The 20772-nt window shown below is 36.0% G+C and overlaps 1 protein-coding gene across 1 annotated transcript in view; it reads left to right on the forward strand.

Moving 5' to 3' along the window:
- Dcr-1 (Endoribonuclease Dcr-1) overlaps positions 1-20513 on the forward strand; it is a 36796-nt gene extending 16283 nt beyond the window's left edge. Inside the window, exons 20-44 of the mRNA XM_080175462.1 lie at positions 238-323; positions 1878-2186; positions 4593-4793; positions 6069-6272; positions 6560-6674; positions 7025-7248; positions 7508-7678; positions 8480-8569; positions 8931-9065; positions 10034-10139; positions 10538-10636; positions 11326-11442; positions 11691-11805; positions 12240-12335; positions 12658-12761; positions 13148-13842; positions 14324-14434; positions 14814-15138; positions 15551-15703; positions 16015-16100; positions 16318-16377; positions 16791-16866; positions 17402-17527; positions 17952-18110; positions 18389-20513. Of these exons, the coding sequence (XP_080031588.1) occupies positions 238-323; positions 1878-2186; positions 4593-4793; positions 6069-6272; positions 6560-6674; positions 7025-7248; positions 7508-7678; positions 8480-8569; positions 8931-9065; positions 10034-10139; positions 10538-10636; positions 11326-11442; positions 11691-11805; positions 12240-12335; positions 12658-12761; positions 13148-13842; positions 14324-14434; positions 14814-15138; positions 15551-15703; positions 16015-16100; positions 16318-16377; positions 16791-16866; positions 17402-17527; positions 17952-18110; positions 18389-18511 (4086 nt within the window). The 3' untranslated portion in view covers positions 18512-20513. The remainder of the gene's footprint in view (positions 1-237; positions 324-1877; positions 2187-4592; positions 4794-6068; positions 6273-6559; positions 6675-7024; positions 7249-7507; positions 7679-8479; positions 8570-8930; positions 9066-10033; positions 10140-10537; positions 10637-11325; positions 11443-11690; positions 11806-12239; positions 12336-12657; positions 12762-13147; positions 13843-14323; positions 14435-14813; positions 15139-15550; positions 15704-16014; positions 16101-16317; positions 16378-16790; positions 16867-17401; positions 17528-17951; positions 18111-18388) is intronic.
- Positions 20514-20772: the final 259 nt, after the last annotated feature.

The raw sequence follows: 20772 nt of genomic DNA on the forward strand, positions 1-20772 counted from the left end.
TAAAAATATTAAGAAGAAAAAATAATAAGTTTAATTAAGATATAAGAAATTCGAAGCCTTAGAAACTTGGGGGAGGGGGGTTAGCATTTTTGTGGTTTGCCCTTCTTGGATCACACTCCCCCCCCCCCCCCACCCCTTCCCTCTTTTTAAAAAAGTAATAGAAGATATGAATTGAATACTCCCCTGTTAGTTTGTCATGTTTGAATTTTGCATAAAAAATAATTTGAATTTGTTCAGATAAATTCTCCTGAAGATGTTTTACGACCCGGGACAACAAAAAGAAGACAATATTATTACAAACGTATTGCTCCTTGTTTAATAAGGTAAATTAAGTGAAAATCATTTTCATTCTATCTATATTATTAACGATTCCAAACTTTGCACGGTGATTCCTGTAGTAGTTAGGTAGCAACTCTATAATTGTCACCAGAATTTTTAGTACGTCCATTTTAAACATGTAGGGTAAGGGGGGGAATTTCGGTATTTTTTCGGTTTTTTTTGAAAAAAAATGGGGTAAATATTAATATTTTCAAATGAAACCAAGACCGGTAGAAAGCTTATGAAAAGGACTATCAGGTCCTAAAAGGACGTTATCCTAGGACTTTTAGAAGTTTGCCGAAACTCCCCACCAGCGGGGGAATTTTCGGTAATTTTTTTCAACCTAAAAAAAATCGATGAAAACGGCCAAACATAATTAGTATAGGTTATAGGGATTATCCACAAAAATTTTCATAATGATCGGACTATTCCTTCTATGTTAAAAATGAATTTTTTTGAAAGACGCGAATTTTCGATTTTTTTTCGAATTTTTTTTTTTAAACTTAAAATTAATACAAGAAAAAAACGTATTTTATTACTTTTTAGGCCTGATCCTAAAAAAGCTCACATTGAACTATAGATTTAGACCAAAAAACATGAAAATTGATTAAAAATTGACCTCAATAATCGAATTTGAAGCAAAAGTGTCATCTTTGCAAAAAAATCTTGACTACATTTTAACCTTAAAAAAATCGATGAAAAAAGGCCAAACGACCAAACAAGCGTAATAAATCATAATTAGTATAGGTTATTGGGATTAACCACAAAAAAAATGCATAAAGATCGGACTATTCCTCCTATGTCAAAAATATTTTTTTTCAAAGGACCTGAAATTTTGATTTTTTCCTTGCAAAAATTTGCTTCAAAAAATAAAATTATTTTTTTTTGTTTTTTATCTGTTCTATTCATTTTTAGGCCTAATTCTTAAAAAGTCCATATGGAATAATAGATTTGACAAAGGAAAACATGACCTTGAATTTTAATTTCTTTTGAAATTACCGAAATTTCCCCCGGCGCCAACTTTGGTCATTTTTGAAAAAAATATTACCCCGATTTTAAAGCTCTCAACAGATTTGTAAAGAGCGGGCAATTCTTAGTTCAAAAGGTTTTTTACGGATCAGCTCTAGGTCTTGCCAATTTTTGTGTACTTCGATCTTTACACACCTATTAAAAAATTTTTGAAAAAAAAAAATTTTTCGTCCGACTTTGAGACCCAATAAGTACCCTTATTATTCATCTCACAAAAAAAAATCATTTATACTTTTTTGTAGGCAATTTAATAAGGAACAAATTTGCTTTTATGTTTTTTTTCTGTCATTTGAAAGGAACATGGAGAAAAAGGTCATTTAATGAAAGTAGGTCGAAATTACCGAAAATAGCCCCTTACCGAAACTTACAAAGTTATATTATAAGCAAGTTAAAATCTAAGTATGTCCTTAAACAATATCCTTTATTTAGGCAGTTTTTCAACAAATTTATGTTATAAACATAAAAACACAGGGTTTATTATTAATAATGTGTTTTTTGGTAGATTTCTAATTAAAAACATATATTTTTAGGAGTAATTCAAACCAGTTGGCTACCATTACAGAAGTGAATACAGAAACTGAAAACCAACGTATAGTTGAGGAAATTCAAGCTAAATGCAAAGACTTAAATATTACTGAAGACAATATCCCTAAAGAAATTGAAAATGTTGGAGAATTAGAAACACCAGAATTAGTCAATGATTCAACAGATGTTACTGAAAAAGAATCAACTGAAGATGCAACTGAAGTAGAAGAGATAGATACAAGCGAATATGACAGACTAATAGTTAAATATCCAAATATCAAGTATTATAATAAACAAACTGACAAAGAATTAAGGTAAATATTAATAATATTGTTTTTCTTCCAAAAGGGAGGGAGATGTTGTTGTATTGGCTGTTCTTTGTCCGTTTCCGGTCCGGGTTGTCATCAGAAGGATGGTGGGGGGGGGGGGGCTTATGGTGGGGGCTCTGGAGGTGGGCGGGGGAGGGGAGGAAGACTAGTGAAACTTGGATGGGTGGAGAGGAAGGCAGCTACATGGGAGGGATTTTGCCAAAGGTCCATAGGAGTGAGATTTGTGGGATTATTTGGGCAGGAAAAGAGATGTTGGACAGTTTCTGGGGTGGGATTGGCGGGACAGGATGGGCAGTTGGGGGTAAGAGAAGCGTTGATGGAATGGAGGTAGCTTTGGAGTTTAGGACAATAGTTGGATCTTAATTGGGAGAGGATGGTTCTGTAGTGCCTGGGAAGTTGGGTCTCGGAAGGGTTGATGTCAGGGGGGGCGTGGTTGAGGACAGGATTTGGGGGGTAAGAATTTATGGCTTGGGTAACAGCAGAGGTGTGGAGTCTGGAGATTGTGGATTTGTAGTTTGTAGGAAGGAGGGTGTTGTCGGGTGAAAGAAAAGGTTGTAGGGTAGGAAGGAACATGGATTGAAGGGTGGATTTTTTGGATCTAGGGCCAGGGGGGGTTGTGACATTGTGGAAGGATGGATGGGAGGGACGGAGGGAGGAGGCCAGGTACTGGGAACATAAAAGGGAAAGGTGGTTCCGTACTGGTAGGATTTTGGTTTCTTGGTGGAGGTGGCTGATAGGAGATTTTTTAGTGGAACCAGTACAGATGCGGAGGGCTTGGTTTTGGAGGACTTGGAGTTTGTCAATGTTGTTTTTGGAGGTGTTAGGGAACCAAACAGGACAGGCATAGGTGGTGATGGGGCGGAGGAGGGTGTTGTAGGTGGTGAGGAGGGTCTCCTTCTGGTGGCCCCATTTGGTGCCAGCCAGACATTTAAGGATTCTAAGGCGGGAGGAAATTTTTGAGGAAATGGTGGAGACATGGGAACTGAAATTGAAAAAGGTGTCAAAGGTAACTCCAAGGATTTTAGGGGTTTTCTCAAGGGGAAGGGTGGAGCCATTAATTTGGACTTGAGGATGGAGGTTGGATTGGTGTTTGCGGTCGGGAGTAAAGAGGGTGACAGTGGATTTGTTGGGGGCAATGGAGAGGCCGTTGGAGGAGGCCCAGTCAGCGATTGAGGAGAGGTGGGAGTTGATGGATTCAACTGACTGGGGGATGTCAGGAGAGGAGTGAAAGGAGTTAAGGTCGTCGGCATAGGAGGAGGTGAGGGCAGGGGGAATGTGGGGGGCATCTGCTATGTAGAAGTTGAAGAGGACAGGGGAGATAACAGAGCCTTGGGGGACACCAGTGTGGACGATTTTGGGAGAGGCATTGGTGTTTTGGTAGGAACAGAAAGCCATCCTGCCACGCAAGTAGCAGGACAGCCATCTGATGATGTTAGGATGAAGGTTGGAGGAGGAGATTTTTTGGAGAAGGAGGTGGATGGGGATGCAGTCAAATGCTTTGGAAAGGTCGATGGAGGCAACAGTTGTGCGGCTGGGAGGGAGGTTTTGATTGAAGCCATTGGCAATGGTGGTGGAAAGGTTGAGAAGGGAGGAGGTGGTGGAGTGGAGGGGTTTAAATCCGTGTTGTGAGGGGTGGGTGGTAAGGGCTTGTTTTAGGTAGGGAAGGAGTAGGCGTTCAAGGACTTTTGCAGCAGGACAGAGGAGGGAGATTGGGCGGTAGGAGGTGGAGAGGTCAGGGGGTTTACCAGGTTTGAGGAGGGCAATGATTTTGGATAGTTTCCAAATGGCAGGGATGTTAGCGGCGGAGATGGAGAGGTTGAAAAGTTTAGTGAGGTAGGAAATGCCATTTGGACCAAGGTGTTTGAGGTGAAGGATGTTAAGGTTGTCAGGGCCAAGTGCAGAGGAATTGGAGGAATTTTTAATTGCTTCAAGGACAAGGGCAGGGGTGAAAGGTTGGAAGTCTCTGTTAAGGTGGTTACGGCGGCGAATTTTGCGGATGATTTTTCTGGAGAAAGGGTTTGAAGTGTGGCGGGAGACAGAGGTGAATTGACTGGTGAAGGATTCAGCAATGTGGAGGTGGGAGGTGTGGACTTTGTTGTTGTTGAAGGAAATGGGTTGGTTGGAGGGAGGGGAGTTGTTTTTGCCGGAAAGGGAGATGTAATTGCAGTATAAAATACACTGCCAACTGGTACTACTTGTTTTATAAACACATTGTCTCATTTATTAGCATAAAAACCTTGGGTACTTTTTAGAAATCTTCATTTAGGTGTTATTTTGTCGCCCATTATTGGGGATGTACATAAAATTAAAATCCAACGTACCTAATATTATTTTGGTCTTCAAACGAAATATGCATAAATATTCGCCTCCTTTATATCATTCTTCTTACAGGGATCGTTATGAAAATATCCGGCTTCCGGAATCAGCTACGTACAATCTGTACGCATTGCGCATGCGTCTCACCTGTCCCATACCTGAAGAGCAGAACACGCGTGGTAGGAAGATCCATGACCCCCTGGATTCTACACAAATGTTTGGATTGCTGCTGCCCAATCCTATGCCAGTTATACCTGCTTTTCCTATTTATACAAGGTAAATATTGTTATTATGTTTGATTAAAGTAGATGTTAGCGCACTACACTCTTGTTAGAAAATTATATTAAATATCACTTGAAAGTATTTAAGAAAAGAAAGGTAAAAATTTTTCTCGTAAACAAGGGGGGGGGGGAAGTTTTGACACATTTGCGTAAACAGTGAGTAAAGGCTTTATTTTTGGACTGAGAGGATAGGTTATTAGGGATAAAATCATTCTTATATGATGAATTTCCCCCAGATTTAAGATTTTTTTGATAGACCTCCAGGTTCCGGAGCTCCAGCCCTCCAGGTCCTCTCTGTACAGGTAAAAATTAAAAAAAATAATTTTTTTTTTGAAGAGTTAGAAGTCAACCTATGAAACAAAATATGCATATTTTTTAATGTTATTCACATATTTGAAGAAAAAAATGCATATTTTGTTTCATAAGTTGACTTCTAACTCTTGAAAAAAAATTTTTTTTTTTTAATTTTTACCTGTACAGAGAGGACCTGGAGGCCTGGAGCTCCGGAACCTGGAGGCCTATCCAAAAAATCTTAAATCTGGGGGAAATTCATCATATAAGAATGATTTTATCCCTAATAACCTATCCTCTCAGTCCAAAGATAAAGCCTATACTCACTGTTTACGCGAATGTGTCAAAACTTCCCCCCCCCCCCCTTTACATTAAAACAGGGGTGTTTGTTCTGCATTAGATTGATTTTTTCCCCTGCTGCAAAATATTTCATTTTATTTCCCTTTTTTTCCTCATAAAAATGGAAAAATGTTTCCAGTTCTCCTTATTTTATTAATTTTTTTCAGACATCGCACATATTTTTTCTAGTTTTTTCCTCCTAAAGATGGAGAATAATTCTGTACCTCTCCCCCTTCCCCCCTTTAGCAGGCCGGGTCAATTTTGCAAAATATATACACCCCTGCATTTAAATGCATGCACCTATTGATAATCTTAGGCCAAAAAATATTGACAAAAAGTTCGCAAAAATAGTTTGAAATGTATGTTATATGCCAACCTATACAGTGTGTTTTTTTATGAGAACTTTTGAAAGCAATTTTACCCCATTTATAGTTATCAGAATTTAATAATTAATGGCTTATTTTCTTCGTTTTTTAAGGCAATTTATAGAACAACAAAAAAATATTTCAGTTTTTATTTAAAAAGTACAGTAAAATCTAAATTTCAAAACTTAGGTGTCAACATATAAAAATGGTTTTAGCGCACACTGTATATCCGAATAAAATATTCTTTTTAAATTCTTAAGCGAGTACAATTTCAGGTCTGGTGAAGTTCTTGTTGAAACTGAGTTGGTCCAATCTGACATTAGCCTGACACGTGATCAACTAAGCCGTGTGTTTACCTACCATATATTCACTTTCTACTCAGTGCTGCGGCTTGAAAAATATCCCATGGTATTCAATTCCTCGGAGGAGCACAATTGTGTTGTCTTTGTTCCGCTGGTCAAATCAGCTGTTTGTGCCAGGTATAGTTTTGGTAGATTTTCTCAGGGATCTAAAGGGATAAGACAATGGTCGATAAATAGGGAAGGGGTTAAATAACTGTATGTCACACCCCGAGGACCCTGTGCCAACTTTAAATTGGACCTTCTTTGAATATTTACCAATAGCGTCGGGAATATTAACACAGCTAAGACACTACAGAAGAGCAGAAAGCAATTTGTTAGCAGACGAAAAAGGTTCCCAACAAGGGGATCAAGGAAGTTGTCTGTTTATACATCTATAATCTATATTTGTAGTTTAATTATTTTAGTTTAAGTATTGACTGGAATTTTTTGGAGTTGATCGAATATCTATCAACAAGAAGGTTAAGATCCATTGAAGATAAAGAAAGAAAAGAATTTGTGTTTGAAACTGATAGTTATACGGTAAGAACTTTTAAAGGAGCTTTTACTTAAAGTACCTCGTTGAGCACTGATAACACCCCCCCCCCCCCCTTCTATTTTTGAATTAATTTGTTATAAATAAAATTAATTTTGAATTAGGCCCGTGTGTATTATCGTCAAGATTTGATTGTTAACTTGTTTGACTATTGGTGGATTTTGTCGTCAAATTTTGAAAGATTTTTTAAAATAATAATTATGAACATTTTTAGGACGTTTTACTTAAGAGGGGGTTTGTCGCATTAGGACGTTTGTCGCATTATGAGGTTAAGGACGTTTGTCGAAGTATGAGGTTTGTCGGTGTACCACTTGTTTTATATGTTAATCTACTTTAGGATGCTGTCATAATGCCGTGGTACAGAAACCAGGACCAGCCCCAATATTTTTACGTCGCGGAAATCTGCCACCATCTCAACCCAACCTCCGACTTCCCGGGCCAAGGGTTCGAGACCTTTGAGAAGTACTATGGGACAAAGTATGGAATTAATATCCAGAATGCGAGCCAACCTTTACTGGATGTTGATCATACCTCTGCTAGGCTAAACTTTCTAACTCCAAGGTAATCTATCTTAGATACAGGGATCTAAAAGGATAGGACAATGGCCGATAATGGGATGTGCATCACCAATTATGATACATAAAATTACCCCTTCTATATTTTAAAATTAGTGGTTAAAACGTTTGAACACTTAACTTCATGAATATGAACCAATTAAATTCATTTAAAAGTCTCAAAAGTTGTTAAGCCAACGAATAAGAAAATAATTTTAACTAAAATATTAATGAGAATTTTATGTTTTTAAGATAATTTTATTAAGGTATGTAAACCGAAAAGGTATAGCTCTACCCACCTCTAGCGAGGAAACAAAGCGTAACAAACGTGAAAACCTGGATCAAAAACAAATCCTGGTGCCAGAACTGTGTGCCATCCACCCATTTTCTGCCAGCCTCTGGAGGCAGACAGTGGCACTGCCTTGTACCATGTACAGGTAAGTTATTTTTGTTTCTTTAGGATGACAAAGTTTTCCAGGGATCTAAAGGGATAAGACAATGGCCGATAAATTGATATACAGCCCCAATGATGATACACAAAATTACGTTTGGACACTCAGCTTAATGAACCAACAAATCAAAATTCTATGAAAGTCCGCTAAGTTGTTTTTAACGAAGTGTAATATACAACAGCCCAATGTCCACTCCCTCCCTGAAGTATTTATAGATTTACTTAGGTAGCTTTCATAAGGTTATGACGGTCGTTATTAATATAAAATAACTCAAATAATCCTAATATAAAAGTAACAGGATGTGTGTGTTTATGTGTAGCATTGGAACTCGCTAACCGCTGAATCGTTCTGGTTTTTCTTTAAAGTAAAGCTTCTTAAAGGTCCAGGGTTTACAACTTTAATGAGGAAGTAACCTCCCCTAAAACTAAAATTATCCCCCCCCCCTAACACACAATTTTTTTTCTCCAAAAAATTGTAAGTGGTCGATTTCTTTTTCTCTTCCCCCCTTCCTTTACAAGTGCCCCTAGGGGCGTAGCCGCTATTTTTCAATAAGTAAACAATAATGAAAAACTGGCAAGTTTAATACATAGTTATTTCTCGCATCATATTATAAACAGCTTTCCGTGGATATAAAATGTACAATTATAATATAAAAACCAGGGTTTTTTTATATTTGTAGTAAGTTGGATATAATACGATGCTATACATATTACGACTGAGAACCCTAATCCACCGGATATTAATTGGCTTAGAAGCAATACTGGTAAAAATATATTTACTGTTTAGGTTAAACGGCTTGTTGATAGCAGATCAGATCAGGCATAAAGTTTCCCTGGAAATGAGAATGGGCACAGCCAACTTGGATCACACCTTTAGGTAGTGTCTTGTTTTCCTTTCTTATAATAGAATAACTGAATAAGATTATTTTTTAATTACAATAGATGCCTACCCATGGAACTGAAGCACTAGATTCTAAATCTAGTAATCTACTATCGACCAAATTATTGATTTTAACCCTAATGACTTTTTTATCTTGCTGTTACTTTAAAAAATATGATTATTATTTCTACTGGTTAAAAACAGTTCTAAACAGTATTAAAACACATGGATAGTGTATGTGATAGAAAATGTCCACGATAATATGATCTTAAAATTGATGATATGATTTTTAATTTACTTATCCGCAGATAAGTGTATACAACCACACTTCATATTATCATATATAATCTAATATTAGATGGCCAGCCCTAAATTTCGGATGGACCTTGGCTGACGTGGTGAAGAACTCGAGAATTGCGGCAACCCAGGACAAACAAATCCAGGAAGAGGCCGCCAGCGGAATCAAGAAGGTCAAAGCTGGAAGTGTTCCCAGGTGAAGTATGTTTAAACTTGAGGCTACGCCCCTAGATTCCTCTAATGGCACGTAAAATGTTTCTTTTCAATCTATAATAGATCAGCTGTTTATTTAAAAAATCCGCTGGGCCGGGTGGTGCTTTATATTGGTTCATCGGTTAGTGAGATCGTTTGGTACAGAAACCTTTTTTCTTTTACAAGTGCAATACCAGGATTAATACATTTTGGGCTGATGGACAACAACGTAAAGCCAAAATTGATAAACTCTTTGCAGACAACCAACCCTTCTGATTGCACGACCTTTGTCTGAAAGGTCTAACTGTGCATCGCATTGATTCGCTCTTTTTTCTTACTGGAAATAAATCAATCATGTCATCAGAAAATGACTGTAAAAGTGGTAAAAATATCTTTATATTTGAATACAGCATTACACTAGCCAATGGTCACATGTCTTAGAACTTACACACCTTTCATAAATCTGAAACAAATAAACGAGTGAATAGCAAAAATAGATATTAACACATACGGAAGGTAAAAACCCCAAGAAGCTTTTACACTCTGAAAATAAAACAAAACATGAATAAAGTATAAAATATTAATTTTTTTGAACAACACACATTACTAAAAAACTTGGCCTTCCTGCTACTACATCAGGGATTATGGTAGCACGGCAACTTCGTGCATCCTGGCACTTCAGGTTTATTTAGTAAATGTATTCTTTGGTCTTCCTGTAAACTTCAGGGTAAAGGAATCCACATTCTTTCCCCAACTAAAATACAAATATGAAGGTTAGGTTATTTGACATTCCTACACAGTGACTGTAACTCCTTCTTCTAACAAATTGTGTGATTTCAAATTCTCAATATTCAGGTCACGTGACAACCCTGACTCTTCTATTAGGTCACGTGACAACCCTTACTCTTTTAGGTCACGTGACAACCCTTACTCTTGTATCAGGTCACGTGACATCTCTTACTCTTCTATTAGGTCACGTGACAACCCTGACTCTGAAAACGAGGAGGAAGGAGAAGGAGGAGGAGGAGAGACCATAGGACATTGGAGCGCGGAGATTGAGGAGATGGACATTAGCAAGGTAAATGCAGGGTTCTTAAGGAATAAGACAATGCAATGGCCAATATAAGTATGTCCTCTTACTATATCCTGTGTCAACGCAATTTTGCAACTAACTTTATGTACAAGTTTGTTTAGACTTACAGATTTATTTTCTGCTTTTTAAGTTCGGACAATCTACAAGATTAACTATTCATTTGGCCTGCCCTTTGATTTTAGAGATTTCCTTTTATGGATGTGGTCATCCTTGTTTATTTACATATTTTCTAAATTAAAAAAAAACTGTTTGTAATTTTTATTTAAACTATTATTTATTTCCAATGCTGCGCTGCTTATGAACATTATTATTTTTGTTAGAATAGCTATTTATCCCATTGTATTACGGACACTTTTCCGCAGCTAGTAAAATAATGTTATTAGGTGAATGAACAGCTGATGTCAAAGCTGGCAGCCGAGGAAAGGTTGATGAAAAAGAAAAAGCTGGAGATTGGCACCTGGGATAACACCATGGCAAACCAGGTAGACATTTGTTATTAGATATACCAGCGACTACTATACTAGGGGTCCTTGAGGGAGGGATAATCTCCATTTTCAATTGCAGGTTTAAAAATAAAAAGTTTTTAAGAAAAATTAGGGGCCTTTTTTATAAATCTTTCCAGGACCAATGAGAAGCTACTCTGTAAGGGAGAACCATAATGGTTCAGCGGTTTGCGAGATCCTTCGGTAAAGACAGACAAACTGAGATCCTATTACTTTATTAAAAGGATTATTACTTGGACATTGCACCAGAATAACTCTGAAGTTATAATTACGATACCTCTCATCCTCACCCTCCCCTCCTACTGATCAACAATTGATTTCCATGTTAGCAACCTAAATTGGCGACATTTTTCCACGTATATTCTATATCCATTCATTTATAGTTATTTTAGTACAATGTAGACGAGGGATGAGATTCTACTACACTAGAATTTTTACGTTTGCACTTAGAAGCCTATAGGGGCGATGGGTGGTTAAGGATAAGAAAATAATAATTTTTGGGGGTATTTTTTCTAAAGCAATTTATTTTGTCGGAGATATACTTCTCCAAAATAGTTAAAAACCTTCTTTAGACCAATTTGAAGTTTCATCGTAAAGGAAATTACCGAGATCTTAAGCACATACAGACAGAAAGACATCTTGTTACTTTTATATTGATAAATATTTAGGGTGAGGCTTGGGGCGATGAGGCTGATGGGGAAGGTGGTGAAAGTGATGATGATGAAATTATTGACATGGATCTCCCAGATAATCTTACCTTTCTCAACTCAAAGAAAATATCCAAGGTACAATTTTTATCTGTAGTGATAAGACAATGAACAATTGATAATGATTGCGATTAAAGTTACCCGTTTTGTAGATTAAAATTAAATGTTAGGGTACTGCCAGTTTATACAATCCTTTTAGGCACCAAAGTTTTTAGGCCAACGAATAAGAAAACGCCATCAAGAAACTTAATGGACCAGTATAATAAACAGCTTATTGTCACCTCTCTCTCTGATAATTATAAATGTTTTAAAATGATTCTTTTCAGGTAATGTCCAACTCAGAAAAAGGAACAGCAAACTGGGTGTCAGGAATTGAGTCCAAGAACTTCCGGGTTGGGTCTCCTACCTGCTTCACCAGCAGTGCCAGTAATAATATGGCAGGTACGCTGCTATTTTTGCTAAACTACCATGAATTCGAGTGTTGAAGATGAAAAATATGTGTGTGTGGAGGGGGGGGGGGGGAGGAGAAATAAAGTGTACTAGAAACATCAGCTGATACTGTTATCCACTAAAACAAACTTACCAAAGATACCTACGGGAAAATGTTTGAAAAACCAGCAAAAAGATACTTGTCCTCTCATCTACTTACACAAAATTCTTAGAATGATGGGAAATTTAATTTTAAAAAAAGGGGGGGGGGGTAGGCCTATATTTTTTGCAGCAGGGGAAAAAATAAATCTTGTGCAGAATATACAGTGTATACAGTGCACCCCCTAAAGAGCAGGTTCAATGGTTATTTTTTTTATTTCTGTAATTAAAAAAAAAATCTTATCAATCACATTTTGTGCCCTCGTTTTACTAATTTAAATATTCAGGTCTGATGGATGACCTAGCTGGATTTAGTTGTAGTGACAGTGAGGAAGATTGGTTGGATGATGATGCTACCGACTCTGACAGTGCTGGCCCAGCAGGTAACATTTATCTATTTAATATAGCTTTTCTGTCCTTCACATAGCAATAGAACAATTGCCTTTAAATTGTGATATAACTAGCGGATATGCTTTGCTCAGAGAGGCTTCTATTTAAAAAATGTTGAGAGTCTTTTTTTCTAGGGTTGATTTATCTTGGTTGGGTTGTGGTACTCTCCCCAAAAATAGCTATAAACCTTCCCAGAACCTATGAGAAGCTACCATGTAAAGGAGAACCATTTCAGTTCAGCGGTTAGCAAGGTCCTTTGGCACACTAGATGACACCTCCAGACTACTATTTACAATAAACTATTAACTTTTTAAGGCCAAGGAAGAATTGAGTTCCACGGCGACAACCTGGCGGAGGCCATTGAGGAGGAAGAGGCAGCAGCCGCCAGAGAGGAGAGACAGGCCAAGGACAGGGATCAGGTATAACGTCATAACTTACTTTTGAATAATCAATCAAGAGACCATGAATTTCATGCTTTAAGTTGTCTGAAAATATCATAAATAAATATTACCTAACAATCCTTAATAGCATATATATCAGTGTTTAAAAGAACAGTATAATAATAGGAATTACAATTTTGCTTATAGACTATAACATTGAAAGTCAGATGACAGTTGACAGTACAAAAAAATGTAAATAAAGATAAAATAAAATAAACGTGGTACTGATACGTGATTGCCTCGTTGTAAAACGTGGTATAGGTACGTGATTGCTGCGTACAATTAGGAAAATTAAAAAGTCGTCTTTTGTGTTGAAATAATATTACAAATAAATAATTTAAACAAGTATAATTTTTTTTATTCAGGAGGCAAGCATGGTGCAGGATGTTGACTGGGATCCTATACAACTGTTGCCGGAGGCAGCTGTTGACTCTCTTGAAGAAGCACTAGATGTTGATCTAGATGTTTATAATGAAGATCAAACTGTCAAATTAATGAAACCTCGTCATATTAACAAATCAAGAGATGTTACTGATGTCCCTAAAGGATTATCAAGTGAAGAAACTGTTGATGAACAACCTGAAATACCTGTTCTTAAAGACGATGATGATATTGAGCTAGTTCTTTCAAATCTTTCTCTGTCACCTGACTTGTCCTGTGTGAAAGCAAAAACAACTGAACGACCACCTGGTGTCATACCCTGGCCTGGAATTGATCAGGATCAAATATTATTTGATGAAGAACATGATCTTGGTAGTCATCCTGGTCCTTCACCTTCATTAATCCTGCAAGCATTGACCATGTCAAACTCCAATGATGCTATTAATTTGGAAAGACTTGAAACTATTGGGGATTCCTTCCTGAAATATGCGATCACAAGCTACCTATACTGCCAGTATCCTGATATTCACGAGGGCAAGCTGTCGCATTTAAGATCGAAGCAGGTGTCCAATTTGAATTTGTATCAACTTGGACGTGCCAGCGGGCTGGGAGAGTGTATGATTGCCACAAAGTTTGAGCCGCATGATAATTGGTTGCCACCTTGCTATCATGTTCCGAGGTATATCTTTCTTCAATATTTTTGTCTTTGCTAAATAAGACTTTTTTCTGTCCAAAGATGGATATATTTATCGCATCGTATTATAGAGAGCTTTCCGCGTAAATTAAAATAAAAAAATATAAGATTCAAAGCAATTTTATTAGCCCTGAAAGTTGAAGCTCCGGGCTAACAAACCTGATTTTAATTTTATGTTTGTGGAAAATTGTCTGTAATACGATGTTATACATGATATTTTAGTATGACCGATAACCGGCTTTAATCCAGCGGATATTAATCGGCTTGGAATTCATACTGGATAAGTTACTTCTCAATTTCTTTTTCTAACTTAAAAATAAAGATCTATTCAATTATATTTTTGAATTTTTGAAATTACATGCCTCAGCTCATACTAAAAGTTTAATATTTTAAATTCATTTAAATGTTATTTTTACTTCCATTCTCGTATGTTCTGATTTTAAAAATCAATTTTTGTTTATTTTAGGGAGTTGGAAAAGGCACTGATTGAATCCGGAGTCCCCTCCAGCCATTGGAACATGGCCGACCTGCCTGGTGTGGATAAGATGTCTAGTCAACAAATTTGCCAACTTTTAAAGTAAGAATTTTGTAATTTAAAAAGCAAAAAAAAGATGTATTTCTTGTAAAATTTATCATTGTAAAAAAACACAAAACAAAAATATGTGAGAGGGGAAAAAATAAGGTAAAAATAAAGAGTACTAAAAACATTTTTTCCAAATTTTTCCCCCCGTCCTTGGAGAAAAACTAGAAAAATATGTGGGAGGGGTTATACAAAATAAGTGAAGTAAAGAAGACTGAAAACATTTTTCCATTCTTCCACCCTCCTTAGAGAAAAAAAATAGGAGGGGAAAAAATATAAAAAATTGCAGCAGGGAAAAAAATGAATCTTGTGTAGAATATACAATACACCCCTGTTTAAAGGTAAAACTTAAATTTATGACAAAATAATGTTCCAGGGAGAAATGTGAAAGAAGCCTTGATACCGAGGAAATCCAAGACCTGCCCTCCTTTGTTCCCTACAACCTTCTCACTCAACATTCTATACCTGACAAATCCATAGCTGATTGTGTGGAGGCACTTATCGGTGCCTATTTAATCTCATGTGGGCCCCGTGGCGCCCTCCTTCTCATGACCTGGCTAGGCCTGTCCGTACTGCCTGGCTCCAGAAATGCACCTGGTTACCTTGTGGCTCCGCCATCCCCGCTGATACCCTCGCCCTGGATTACGGATACTGAAAAACATTTGTCATTTCTACTGGATGGTTATAGCAAGTTTGAACAGGTAAAAGTTAAAACCATTTTTATGAAATTTGCGAAAATCATCACCTTTTCTTCACGAATATCTCAAAACATCTATGAACTCCAAAGGCTGCTAGCAGCCAAACGGCTGATAGTACATGTCGTGCACACACGCTGTTATGAGCAGCATAAAAAAACTTATAAATAATCTGGAATAGCAAAGTTCCAAGGAAAAGCTTCACTGAAGAAAAATGTATAGGTTATATAAGTCTTTTCCGCGCATTTATGTGCACTCCGAGATAACTATGCATTATTAAGTAATGAATTTACAAGAATATTTGTAGGCCTTCTTTTGTCGCTTAAAATTTGTGCAAGCATACATTTCACGGTGAACTGCACTAGATACCCTTTTTTGCTTGTTTGTGTGTTCTGCATCATATGTCATTATTTTGTAGATGATTGGCTATGTATGGAAAGATAAGAGTTATCTCATGCAAGCATTCAGCCACGCCTCCTATACGCCAAACAGACTGACCGACTGCTACCAGCGGCTAGAGTTCCTTGGAGATGCGGTTCTTGATTATCTTATCACCAGATATTTATATCAGGTAGGAAATTTTTGCATTTTTTTAAATAGGTTAGGTAGGTTATACAATTACATACAATCTTGAAGTTACATCTCCTACTCTGTATATTATGCAGTGGCAATGCACAGGATCCCTTGCTAAAGGGTGAGGGGAATAAAAGATAGGATGGGGGGGGGGGGGGAATAAATCTTGTTCAGAATATGAGAATACGATTATATAGAGCGGCATTTTTGGAATATCAGTCAATACTTCGATAACTTCCTAGAAAATTGCTGGATTCGAGAATTAATACTTTCACCAACATAACAACCCCTGAATTAATGTTTGTATAGGATTCGAGATTACATTCTCCGGGAGCCTTGACTGATTTGAGATCAGCGCTAGTCAACAATACAATCTTTGCTTGTTTGGCCGTCAGGTATAAATACTTTTCCAGTATGGCTTCGAAACCGATTAATATCCCTGGATTAGAACCAGTTCTGGACTATAATATTGAAAACCCTTATAGTAGTTTTCAATGAATATTAAATAAAATCATTATTAATAACAGTTTTGTTGGGCAGGGCCTGAAATTAATCACTTAACCTAAGAGTTGATTAAAGCAACACTTTTGTTCCTTTAAACTTACTATTTAGGCATGACTTCCACAAGTATTTCAAGCACCAGTCTCCTGGGCTGCAGCTGGTCTGTGACAGGTATAAACCATAAATTTCATTATTTAGAAACGTTTAATACATTCATTATTAATTAAACTATTAATTAAACATTTTGTTTTATTTAAGTTGTCTAAAATATCACAAAATTATTAATCAGGGTTGTATATTCTGAACGGGTTACCCTGCTACAGGGTGGAAGGTGGGGTAAAAAATATGCGAAATGGGGAAAAATTTAAAATAAAAAGGAGGTTTTTCTCCATCCATGGGGAAAAAAAACTAGAAAAATATGTATGAGGGGGGGGGATTAATAAAATAAAGCTACTAAAAATATTTTTTCTCCGTTTTCAGGGTAAAAACTATGGGGTAAAAAATGAAATATTTTGCAGCAATCTTGTGCAGAATATACACACCCCTGTTTTTAACGAAAACAATTATAATTTTGCCTGTAACAGGTTTGTTCGGATCCAGGCAGAGAATGGCTGGAAGGTGTCGGAGGATTGTTATCTCATTGATGAGGATGAAAGTGAGGTAGGTCCATTATTTTTGTAGGGATCTAAAGGGATAAGAAAAAGGCTGATAAAATGATGTACATCCCCAATGATGATACACAACATTAACCTTTCTGTTACAAATAATGGTTGCAACGTTTGGATGAGGTCTATTGTAGGAAACTAAAGGGATAAGACGATGGCCGATGAATTGATGTACATCCCCAATGATGATACACATTATTACCCTTTCTGAAAATATCAATTAATGATTACAACGTTTGCATGATGACAAAAGTGGAAACTAAAGGGAAAAGACGATGGCCGATGAATTGATGTACATCCCCAATGATGATACACATTATTACCCTTTCTGAAGATATCAATTACTGATTGAAACCTTTGAAAGTCCCCAAAGTTGTTAAGTCAACAAGTAAGAAAACATTACTATAAAACTTTGGGGACTTACAGTGTAATAAAAAGCCCAATGTCCCCTCACTAACTGACTTAAATTAGTATTTTGCCTGGATTCCTTTGATAAATTGCCATGATATAACTACTTACAATCTTTTTAGGAAGCTGAGGATATCGAAGTCCCCAAGGCATTAGGTGACATATTCGAGTCCGTGGCAGGATCCATCTACCTGGATTCTGGACTCTCCTTAGACGCTGTCTGGAAGGTCTACTTCAGGATGATGAAGGTAATAGTTATCGTATTATAGACAGCTTTCCGCGGACATTGAAATAAAAAGTTATGATTAAAACCAGTTATCCCTGATAAGCCGAAAGATCAGACTAACAATTCTGGTATTGATTTTATGATTTTTATTTTAATATTTGTGGAAAATTGTCGGTAAGACAATGCTATACATAATTTTTCAGTATTGCTGAGAACCGGTTATAATACAGCGGATATCAATCGTTTTGAAGCCATACTGGAATTCAAATAGATTTTAAATGTTCTTTGACCATGGTCACCAATGTGAGATTTTATCTTTCCCACAAGGAGGGGGAGGGAGGGGGGTTCTGCAACCATCTCGTAATCAATGCGCAAATGGTACTATTTTTCTATTTTTATTATTTTATATCAAAAGGAAAATTTAATTTAATAGATTTTTCTATCAGGATGAAATAGAACAGTTTTCAAGCCACGTGCCCAAGAGTCCTATCCGAGAATTGCTGGAGCTCGAACCCGAGACGGCCAAGTTTGGCAAGCCGGAAAAACTGGCGGACGGACGCAGGGTTAGGGTGTCGGTTGAGGTCTTTGGCAAAGGAGTTTTTAAGGTACAACTTGATCTTTGCTTGCTGATTTGTTACCATTAAGCTATTAAAAATGTACAGTACACTTTTTTTTAATTGTGGGGTCATTTTTTTCTACGGGCGATTTCTCTTGGGTGGGTTGTGGTACCCTCCCTAAAAATAGTTATAAACCTTCCCAGGACCTATGAGAAACTACTACCTGTAAATGAGAACCACATGCGAGATCCTTCGGCACACACACACAGACAGATAATTTTACTTTATTATAAGGATTTGTATTCTAAAACATATTTTATTTCTAGGGTATTGGTCGGAACTACAGGATTGCCAAGTGTACCGCAGCTAAGTGTGCCCTCAAGGCCCTCAGGAAAATGGAGACGAAAAATAAAAAGAAATTTACAGCTGATTTTGAGGATTGGAGTTGATTTTTAAGACTGCTATACAGTAATGTTTAATCGCATGCTATAGAATATTTTAATATGTATTTATTTGTGTTCAAGAGATTCAATAGAGAAAACCGGTGTAGGTATTAAAGGGATGTTGCAACTAAGTATTTATCGCATCATTTTACAGACAGTTTTCCACGGATATAAAAATGATAAATTATGAGATTACAACCAGTTTTCTTAGCTTTGAGGGGCCGACGGCCTGGGTTAACAAAACTGGTATTAATTTTATGATTTTATTCTAGTATTTGTAGAAGATTGTCTTTTATACGATGATTTTATGGCTGAGAACTCGTTCTAATCCAGCGGATATTAATCGGTTTTGAAGCCATACTGGAATAACCCTTACTTGTTTGCCGCTTCCCCTTTTAACCCTGGAAATTTACCCATAGTATGAACAATAGTGATTCCTGTTGCAATATTATCATTTTACCTACATTCCCTTTATCTTATTTTTTTGCTAGTTTATTTTATATTGTCAATGATAATTAAATAGATGATTGTCAAAAACATTTTTAAAATACTAAATTAGGCATTAGATAAGCGTCAAGTTTTGAATTAGAACAATACTACATCGAAACATCTATGTTTATAGGTGGATTTCGATAATTTAAACTTTTAAAAAGAAGTTTTTATGTTTAAAGAAAGGACTTTTATTACTTGGATCTTAAACCAGATTATCCTGTACTCTAATAAAGTGAAACTTGTAGCGTGCTAAATTGACTATAACACCCATCCCCCTTTTACCCCCTCTCCTTGAGAAGGGATAAATGAACTGACTTATAAATGACAGAGGAAATAGCAACTTAAATTGACAATTTTTCCCTGTCATAATATCCAATCCACGTATGTTCTACATACATTGGTTGAAGACTCTTATCTTGATGCCAACTAATGTCTAAGTTAGTGTGTAAATTATTGGATGATGGAAAGAAAACGAAGTAGCGGGTTTCGTTGTATTTTCACAGTAGCTTTTCTCCTGATTCTAGCCCCTGCAGGGGGCTTATGAACATTAACCTTACCTAAAATAACATAACAAAAGCTACTGCGAAAATACGACGAAACCCGCTACTTCGTTTTCTTTTCACGATCCAAAGTATTTTTTATTTGTAAAATTATTGGGCATATTAAAAACAGACTTATAACTTAACTTTTCATCTGTGATAGATTTAGTTAATATTATTTTTTCGTTTTTCATCATAATTTTAAAATTGATTTTTACCCTGTTTTCAAGGGTTTATATTCATTGTCTCATAATCAATTTTGTATCATTTATTTTTATTATTTTTCTACCTGTGTACCTTTTATTTGTATAATTCTACGATTTAATTGTTTAAGAAATTGTTTCTTTTTACTTTCGGTATTATTTTTAGGAATATAAAAATATTTTTAAAATTGTTTCATGTCTTCCGAAAACCTTAATATACGAATTATTTCTTAAAAACTATTTTCGATCTACTACCTATCTATTTTCTTTTGATATTTATTTTTTTAAGTATGTGATCGAAATCTCGATATTGCTTTTGATTATACAAAATATTAGGATTAATTTAAAAAATAACAAAGCTCTTGTAATTTTTAGCGAACTGATTTTTAAGACTTGTTAACATATTGTATAAAATGTTTTTTTTTTTAATGTTTGAATTAAAGAATAGTTATTATTTCTTCGTATTATAGACAGAATTCCGTGAATTAGTTTTATTATCACTAAAAAATTGTCTGTAATACGATGCAATACATGATTTTTTAGTATGGTTGATAACTGGTTCTAATCCAGCGGTTTTGAAGCCTTACTGGAAAAAAAAACTATCTAAGATATTTTTCTATAACGGGTGATAAAATTGCGCTCTAATCTTAAGTCTTAGTTTAATATAAATCATGTTGTTTTAATAATGATCATTAATGTATTATGTTATATAATATGTATGTATTGTATGGTTTTAGTCATTATTATTATTATTCAATAAATACAATTAATTGAGTTAGTTTATTTGCGTGATAAGTGAATAATTTGAATTTCAGAAATAAAAAAATATTAAGTGAAGCACTTTAATAAGACAATGGATGATAAATGAACCTTTTCATAGATTTTAAATTTTGATGAAAAAGTTTGGTTATTCATAATTTGTACCCAAAGATTAAAAGCCAACGAATAAGAGTGTGGTTTTGAAAGTTTGGTTACCAGTTTAATTTACAATCACATGTTCTTTCCTTACCTGCCGAAGCCGATTAATATTCGG

The sequence above is a fragment of the Acartia tonsa genome, chromosome 10 (assembly GCF_053477335.1).
Source record: "Acartia tonsa isolate MP-2025a chromosome 10, ASM5347733v1, whole genome shotgun sequence".
Taxonomy (NCBI): Eukaryota; Metazoa; Arthropoda; class Copepoda; order Calanoida; family Acartiidae; genus Acartia; species Acartia tonsa.